General features: G+C 27.2%; 2 protein-coding genes and 1 long non-coding RNA gene across 3 annotated transcripts; all 3 read left to right on the top strand.

Annotated features, from left to right (window-relative positions):
* Positions 1-317: 317 nt before the first annotated feature.
* LOC124805826 (uncharacterized) lies at positions 318-1493 on the top strand. The gene has a single exon (XM_065816056.1). It carries the CDS (start codon positions 318-320, stop codon positions 1491-1493), a length of 1176 nt encoding a protein of 391 aa, XP_065672128.1.
* A 200-nt stretch (positions 1494-1693) lies between these two features.
* LOC136089954 (uncharacterized) lies at positions 1694-3270 on the top strand. Its single transcript, XM_065816055.1, has 6 exons — positions 1694-1772; positions 2057-2229; positions 2369-2532; positions 2622-2718; positions 2826-2935; positions 3030-3270. Exons 1-6 carry the CDS (start codon positions 1694-1696, stop codon positions 3268-3270), a joined length of 864 nt encoding a protein of 287 aa, XP_065672127.1.
* A 120-nt stretch (positions 3271-3390) lies between these two features.
* On the top strand, positions 3391-4581 carry LOC136090281 (uncharacterized). The gene is made up of 3 exons (XR_010643309.1): positions 3391-3561; positions 3662-3786; positions 4415-4581. It is a non-coding gene; the product is annotated as an uncharacterized LOC136090281 (long non-coding RNA).
* The last annotated feature ends 4733 nt before the right edge of the window (positions 4582-9314 follow it).

Here is a 9314-nt window from a genome sequence, read left to right as displayed (position 1 = left end):
TTTTAAGAACATTGAGCTCTCTATTTTATAGAATACATTTTTTTGTAGTGTTACTTTTTTGTATAGTTTTATATTAGGCCTATACTATATTATTCTTATAATATGTTAGGTGAGCAAACAATTTATGTTGGTTTATGTCAACTTGCCTGTTACAATTTGGCTTTAAATGGTATTTTTGGGTTAATTGAATATTTTTCAGCAAATTATTTTTGCTCTATGAGCTATGCAAAACAAAGTGACATTCAGAATTTTCTGAAGATGAATTTACTTTAAGAACTGTTGGGTAACTTTAACAGGATGTTCAAAATTTAATGCAAATGGAAAATGCTGTAGTTAACCATGTAAGAGGAGTTAAGAAAGATTCTGTTTTAAATAAAATTCCAGACTTTTATAATACTAATAACTTTGCAATTGATCGTATGCATATAATTCTAGTAGGACTAATTCCTATTCACCTTGCAGCAATTCTTACAAAAATTTGTAAAGAAAAAAAGAGTTTTACTATTGACATATTAAATAAGAGAATGTCATATATCTTTAGTATGATAAGTACTGACAAACTATATAAACCTCCTGCAATATTCAAAATTGAAGAAAATAAATTACATCCTTCAATGAAAGCAGTGCAAATGTGGGCATTTTTTCGGTTTTTGCCACTAACTGTTGGCCATTTGTTAAACGAAGATGACAAACAATGGATTTTTTTCATTCAACTTTGCAATTTAGCTCCTAAGTTTACATATGGTATGATAACTTTGCTTCGTAATCTCATTGAAGAACATTTACAATCTTTCAAGGAACTCTTTCCAGATTTAAAACTGCGACCAAAGCAACATTTTTTGGTTCATTATCCAACCATTATTTTTCAAAGTAGCTCTTTGATAAGAATGAGTTGCTTACGGTATGAGCTTAAAAATTCATTTTTCAAACGATCGGCTCATATTGTTTTTAATTTTACAAACATTTGTTATACACTTGCTTACAGGCATCAATATAATTCTTTACTTTCTAAATTGACTAAGCAACACAATAAAGGAATACCTTTAGTATCAAAGTCTAAACGTATTTGTGTTAATTTATTGCCATTTGAGAATGTGCTGTGTTTTAAATACAATTTACAATCAGATGACTATGTCTTTGTTTCTTACAAAATTCATATATGTAGCATAAATATTCGAAAATATCACTACCTAGTTATTTCTATAAATAAAGGTTTGCCGATTTTTGGAAAAGTCGAGGCTTTTGTTAATGTAGAAAATTCACTTATATGGCTTGTTGTTGTTTCTTTGATAGACACTGTAGGATTTGTTGACCATATTTTTTCTTATGAAGTTAAATCTTACAGTGATGAGCTTTTTGAAATCTTAAGTTTCAATACTTTGCTTGACGAACATCCACTTCCTGGATATGTTGTTAGATGCACAAGTTTAAACGAAATTTTAAATACAAATTTATTCGTATGCTTTATAAATTGTTTCGGACCTATTTATTAAATTGCTGTGTGCATCAATAGATTTTTATCAAATATATTCTGTTGTCTTTTTTTTTCTTCAAAAAATGTGTTTTAATTTAACTAACTTTATCCATTTATAAAAATAACATAACAGTTTTATCACATACTAATTAATGTTTGATTTTGTTATTTTTGTAACTAGTTTCAATTAGTAACGCAATAAGTTTATTCAAAAGAAAAATGAATTCAATAGAAGAGAAGCTATGTGAAGTACTAAAAGTAGACAGATTGCTACAAGAATTAGTAACCAAAATATTAGGTATTTATATATAAATTTTATTGTTTATTAAAAAAACTTTATTTATCTTAATAAAAATGTAAAAAATTAAGACGAATATCAATTGACTTCTGTCTTTAAGGAGGCAGCTTTATTCCACGCCACTTCTTCAATGTTTTTTCTTAAATTATTTTAATAACAAATCTTATACCTCTAAAATTCTGGTTGCAGTAGTGTGAATTATAATACTTTGATATGTGTTTATAATTTTAGTTTTGTAATCAATTTAAAGAAATGGAATATTTATATTCTAAAATTTATTTTAGAAGAAGCAATGGATCTCAATTCCTTTGTATTAGTAAATGAAAATGATTTGGTTGAATTAGGTTTTAAACTGGGACAGAGGAAACTTATAATACAGTGGTTGCAGTCATGTGCAGTTGTACCTATAATTGGTTTCTTACAGCCTCAAGCTGAGACATTACATGAATTATTACCAGTGCTAAACTTAATAGTTGCACCAATTCAGAGAAATATCCATTTCACCCTCTAGTAATGTATAAACTTTTTTATTTAAAATATTTGTTAAAGAGAGAGTCATTAGTATAGGATCTATCATATGTTTTTAAATTAAGTAGTTATATCCTGTGAAAGAGGTACTCATTAAGAATGACAACAGTTCCACAAGTGTTCACGGCCCAACACTCGTGACAAAGTTATTAAGAGGTGAAATATATTCAACACAAGAAAGACACTTTTTAGTGCGTATTTTAGGTCGATATCTTATGGAGGTTGCAAAAGTGTAAGTATATTTGTATCAATATTTTATCTTTTTTGAATTTGTTAATATGTTTATTATACTAGTTTCATATTAAATGTTACTTTGTTTAGAAAGGATATGCCCTCAAAGGAGGAAAAATTAGCAATGGCTGTTTCGATAGTGACAGGTTTCCCATCTCTAAAAAGTAAACTTACGGAATCTGGTCATGTAAGTGTTTTAAGATTTATTATGTTGTTTCTTTAAAATGTGAATTATTTTATGCATTTACAAAGTTTTGGATTTTCTATATAATAAATTGTGTTTTATACATTAAGGAGAATTTTTATTGTGGAAAATCTCACACTGGCCATATTGAGATTTATGTTAGACAACGGCGCTCAAGATCTAAACAAATAATCACAAAATGGAATCATAGAAAAGAAATGTAGGTTTTTAATAAATTTAGTATGTACTTAGTATTGAATACATTTTTAGCATGAGTGATTGTGTCGATTTTTTTGATTTATTACTATTATTAGACCACATTGTCGAGAACTTGTCGGTGAAGAAAATTGCGAAGTTGAACGTATGCTCCGAAAACGTCGTCCAACAGCTCTTAACCAAGAAGAGCTGCTGCACATGATGGGTCACGATGAGTCACGAATCTTTCGAAGAGATTGGATCTTAAGCACAAAACCAAATGCTACTCTTATCCTGAAAAGATATTCGAGGTTTTTGGATATGAAAGAAACTGCAAGTTTTTTACTAAAACTCTTATAAATCTTATAAATTGGTTTTAAATTTAAATTAATCTATTTAAACCTATGCTGCGCTTATATTTGCATGTCCTTTTTGAAGTTATATCCAAGGTGTGTTTTAATTTGTTTTATGTTCTTTTTTAGATACGGCAAGAGTTTTCTTTTTTAGTTGGAGAATTTAAAGATATTCGAAATCAATGGTCATTATGTAGAGATACAATTTTACAACTTGTAGTTACTGCTTCGGAAAAAGATGAAGATTTGAAAGAAGAGTTATTTTGTATTAGTGCTGTTGAAAATTAATATGATGAAGGTATTAAATTGTTAATTGAAGCTTTTTTTAGAAATTGAAATTTTTTTTATATTAAAAGTAATGGAACGTATACATGTTGTAAAAAGCATTTTTTTGTTAGCAAAAAAAACAATTGTATCTTTTAAAGCACTACCGTATTTATTGCCATATTCACCAAAGCGAGGAAAAAAGGAACCTAGAAAGTCTGGTAAAGCAACATCAATGCGTTCTATTGTTGAACTTGAGGTTAGTGTTTAGTTTTTTGTTTCTTTTCTGCAGCTTTTATTTCTGATGATTTCTTATATTTTTTCATTTTTGGATTTAAAAATAATAATTTATCCAACCTAGCCGAGTTTTGAATAAAAACCTGTAAAATAGTGACATTTTTCCAAAAACTAAACGAAAATTTTGAAACCTTGTGGAACTTTTAACTTAATTCATATATGAATTAAGTTGAAAGTTCCACAAGATTTCCAAATTTTCGTTAAGTTTTTTGGAAAATGTCACTATTTTACAGGTTTTACCACTCTAAAACCGCTTACAAAATTTTTACAAGTTATATATAACTTGTAAAAGTTAGTATTTCTCTTTTTTATAGGATTTTACTGCGGTTTTATTAAACACCCTTTTAAATATTTTTATTATAACTTTGTACTAACACTCTTATGCCGCATATAATCTGATATAACTTAATGTTGAATTTGACCGAATTGCTGAATAAGACCAAACATAAGTGCAGTAGCTTCATTAGGTTCCACGTAATTACCTAAATTAATGTAGAAATTCAAACATATTAGCCACAACAATAGAGCGAATGGATTAAGTTATCCTTAACGCTAGGGTTTAAATTAAGCCGAATATTACTTTTTTCTAGAATATGACAGTTGATGCTGCTGTTGAAGTCTTAAATCTAGATGGGTGCAAGCAGCCATTAATTTTTATACTAGGATCAGCAATGTATATCAAAGTTAATTTGAATGCTATATTGGTTGAAAATGCAGATTCTTTTCCCGAGGTGGTATTACTTCTTTTGGCAACGTTTTACGTTTTTGAAGTTCACCTGAAGTGTCCGGATGAGTTGCGAGAGCTATTTTCGTTACTTGAAAAAATTTGTGGCATCCCAGCAACAATACATAGTTCAATTGCAAATGACTTTTTAAACTACTGAACCTTGAGTAAACTTATATCTAACCAAGATAATATTTGTTAAGCTTTTTGACAATAACGTTAATTTTCTATGATATTTTCTATGTTTATTTGATTTTGGCGTTCCTTAAATCCGGATATATTTTCTATAGTTTGGTTATAAAAAATAAAAACGACTTTATTGAAAAGTATATTAAGTAGTTTAGAGAGCTTTTTTAGTTTAACTAGCATGCAAGTTTCTAATAGGAACTTGCATGCTACTATATATGTATATATATATATATATATATATATATATATATATATATATATATATATATATATATATATATATATATATATATATATATATATATATATATATATATATATGTATATATATATATATATATATATATATATATATATATATATATATATATATATATATATATATATGTGCTAATATATTAAAGTGTTTATAATAAAATTAATATTAAATCTAAATGAATCGGCAAAAACTCCAAAAAGCTACAATAAATGAAGATTTATTATAAGGCACTACAGGAAATGTAGCGTTTTTGTCTGCATAATGTACGCGAGTGAAACATCAACATTCAATGTAGATAAATAAAAAACTACAAAATTGTAGATAAAAAGGCAACACTATTTGTAGTTATAATGCTACATTAATGTAGGTTTTTTCGCGTCTACAATAAATGTAGACTTTTTATCTACATAAATGTAAGTGAGTGAAACATCTGCATTTAGTGTACGAAAATTGCTACATTATGTAGATAAAAAGACTACACTATTTTTGAGAGTGTACATTAATACTATAATGATGAGTGGTTTTAATAATATTAACAATTATTCATGTTTTATTTACCTGAAGTCAATTTAGATAAATTTTTTTTCATTTAGAAATAAAATTTAGAAATAAAATTTTTCTGCTTAAGTTTCCTTGTTTTATTTGAAACGCCTCTAACAGCTGGTACTTAAAAAAAAAGTATTTTCATAGGTTGACATAATAAATCCATTGAGTTCATAAAAGTAACTATGTATTGCGGTTTTGATGTATTGTAATAGAAGTGCATAGCGATGTTGTTGATACACAAAATATAAAAATTAAAAATAAAAACTACTTTTTGCAAAATTTATATTAGTATTTAAAACCTACGAAAAGTGCCGAATCTACTCTAGGGAAACTCTGCCTAATCTAGGGAAACGACCTTACCCTACACTACCCTAGGATCAAATTTTGAGCCGCTTTTTATTGAAACAATACAATTTTATTTTACGCAAAGAAAAAAAAAAAAAGAAAAAAAAATTATTTCGTTACTTTTTTAACTTTTATTGACACAAACGAAAAAAAATACAAAGGGTATCAAACTAAATAAAAATAGCAACCAAACGTAAGCTCCACTACATAGGGTAAACTGGGGTACTAGTGAACTAGGGATAAAGTGAACTATTTTTTTAATTTCAAAAAATATCAAGTTTAAAAATTTTTTTTGTTAAATAATCTAGCATTATTTTTGCTTAATACAACATTTTAAAATTTTTCAAAAAAAAAATACATACTTTGATTTCATGTAATTGCGATTTTAAAAAACGAGTTTAGCGGAAGTTTAAAAACTACGTTCGCAAACTTTGCGATAGGTTTTAGTAAATTTAAGACTTGTTGTTGTTAATGCGAAAATCAGTTATATAATTTATATACATTTTAAAGATAATAAAAAAATTCTTGCTTTAAAAAATCATAGTTTTTATTATGATGTAAAAGAGCTAAGTTTTTAGTTTGTAAATCAAGTTTACTTTACCCCTTATTTTTCTGTCTGTTGGGGGTAAAGTGAACTAGTTTTTTTGTTGTGTTTTTTTCATCAAATATTTTTAGTAGAACTGTATATATATATCGTAGTTCCATAAATTACGTCACGCAGTTTTTGACATTTTTTTACCCCTCTTCCGCCCTGGTAACGCATCCGTAACACTTTGTTGATCCCCCCCTCCAATATTACGCAGTAATTTTGTACGCCCCTTAAATTTTTTTAGGGAAGGGGGAGCAAGGTAAGCGTAGCCGAGTGGATTGCCGCTTCAGGCAAGTAAACCGAGGCAGGTACTTCAACATCCGAGCGCGTAATACCGATAACACAGGTCAACAAAAAAAATTTTTTTTTCTGGTGCCGAGCAAACATTTTGTTTTTTGTATAGCATTTCTCATTTTGATTTCAAATATGCAACTCTTTTTTTACCATCACGTCAAGTTGTAAAGATATTTAGGTTCAAATCTTAAGTATTTAGGGTAAAGTCCCTAATATTGTCGAAAAAAAAGTTATTCAAAAGTATGTCAACCTGGGTCTCAAAAGAAGCGTATTTTCATAGAGATTTTAAAAATGTTATTCATTTGTAATAAAAATAAGTATTTTGTGTATTTTTGGTGAATAACATTCTGTTGACTTTTTTTTAAGAGTCTTTAGCATTTTTTGACATAATTTTTTTGTCAATAAATTTAAGGAAAAATATTTATTGCTTTAGCTCGAGTTTGCACTGAAACCAACCCAATTTTAGAGTAACCTTGCGATTCTATAAATGTTGGTTGCTTTAAAGTTTACGGTCGATGTGTTAATATGAAGGTTTTCGACCTGAAGACTATTTCTACCAAAGCAATTCGTGTTTAACATAATGATTCATATTCAATGTTCATAAGTATATTGCACCAGTTCTGACTGTGCAACAGTTGTGAATGGAGACAATTTACATTAGAGTTGTGTAAATGTAAATAAAGAAAGTTTGTTTGTATAAAATACTTTATTTAATTTATTTAGTTTTGTGCTTTATCATTTATTATATTGCCATATATTTATATATTTATCATATTGCAGTTGAAATAGCTAGAGCTTCAGTTACTTTCATATTTGCTGTTGTAAACTTTATTAAAGAAAATTCCACTTGTGTTGTTTGTTCAAAATGGCTGGAGCAGAGAGGATATGTATTTTTTAAACTAATATTTGTCTTTTAAATAGATAGCTTTAAGTGATTTTAATATGGTGTAATTAGCTATTTTGTATATTTACTTGTTGCTTTTTTAGCAAATTATGTGTTATTGGCCAAGAAACAATGAGGAAAAGCGTGCTTTAGAGGAGGAACATCGTGACAACGATAAATGGTATCATCACGAGGCTATTTCGGTATAAAGGTATGCCAAATTTCTAATATTTTTTTTATCATCATAAAGTTCCATTCATCATGTTTATAAGAATTTCTTTTAATGTTCTCTTTTAAGATGATTTAAAAAAGGCAAAGTTATATGCTGAAAAATATCTTTTAACATCTAATGCATCTGATATTGGTAATTAATAAGTAACAACAACTGAATGACAATAGTTTGATACTTAGTTTGATTTTATGTTTTTTAAATAGTTTGTGTTGAGTTTCAGTATATCTCAATATATGATAAAAAGAATTTGTGCCATAATTCAATACAGCTTGGTTTTCTTAATAAAAACCGAGACGTCTTAAAAATATATGTGACAACTTTTGTATAGGCAACGATGATGTAAAAAATAACAATTGTTATGAATATGATCAGCAAACTGATACTGTTGGAGTTAAGAAATACAGTATTTCTCAACAGATTTTTTTTAAATATAATATATAGTTATTTATTATAGTTTTAAATAACAACTATGTACTTGTTTTGTAGTTTGATTTTAGTCAAATGCTAAAAAACGTTAACTACTAAAGCCTAATAAACTTAAGGTATTGTAAACCCTTTAAATTAAAATATCATCATAAATTTTTTTTTTCAATGTTATGTTTAACATAATTTGTTTGACATTGATTGTTTAAAGAACATGATTAAATATATTTTTAGGCAGCTGATAACGAGTATTGATGAAGTAAGGTTGCCGTTACCACCACATTAAAGGGTAAAGTGTTTAAACCAATACATTTTAAAATTTTTCGTACAAAAGAACTAGTATTTTTTTGTTACTGTTATTTTTATATTATTTTGAAGTAAGTTGTAGTGATCTATATAAGTTTTTCTTTACTTACAAGGTTGGGATATCATCATCATATAAAAAGGTTAGAATTAACAAATTATTTATTTGTTACAGTAGCTTAAAATCAATTTAGTTTTTATTCAATTTAATGTTATTGTGTGTATTTTTTAACTAATAGCATAAATCATGCTCAAAGAAAAGAATTGTTGATAATGAATGTCTTGTCACACAGGTGATTGAGGTAAGTTATGTTATAAATGCCAAAAACGTTTTGAGTATTTGCAAGTTTTTATGTTTGAATTAATTTTACAAATTAAATAAAGTCTACACAACTGTTTGATTTTAGAATATGAGTCAGAGTCAAAATCCCATATCACTTTGTAATAATACCATTGGACCAAGTCAAGTCATTAATAAGCAATTTGATACAAACAGCAAAATGTTTAAATAGTTTTGTAAATCATAAATTTTTTTCACCATTATTTCCAATTAAAATTCTATATCCAGTATTATCCAGACTTCACCTCAAATCAATATATTAGTTGATTGTGTTCTACAGGGTATACTCAAAAGTTGTTGACCAAAATGGAAGTCATTATTGACAACCAAGAAGAAATAATGCGTATGATGAGAAAAATAATT

The sequence above is a fragment of the Hydra vulgaris genome, chromosome 13 (assembly GCF_038396675.1).
Source record: "Hydra vulgaris chromosome 13, alternate assembly HydraT2T_AEP".
Taxonomy (NCBI): Eukaryota; Metazoa; Cnidaria; class Hydrozoa; order Anthoathecata; family Hydridae; genus Hydra; species Hydra vulgaris.
Note: the sequence above shows the minus strand (reverse complement) of the source record. Positions and strands in the feature narration are given on the sequence as shown.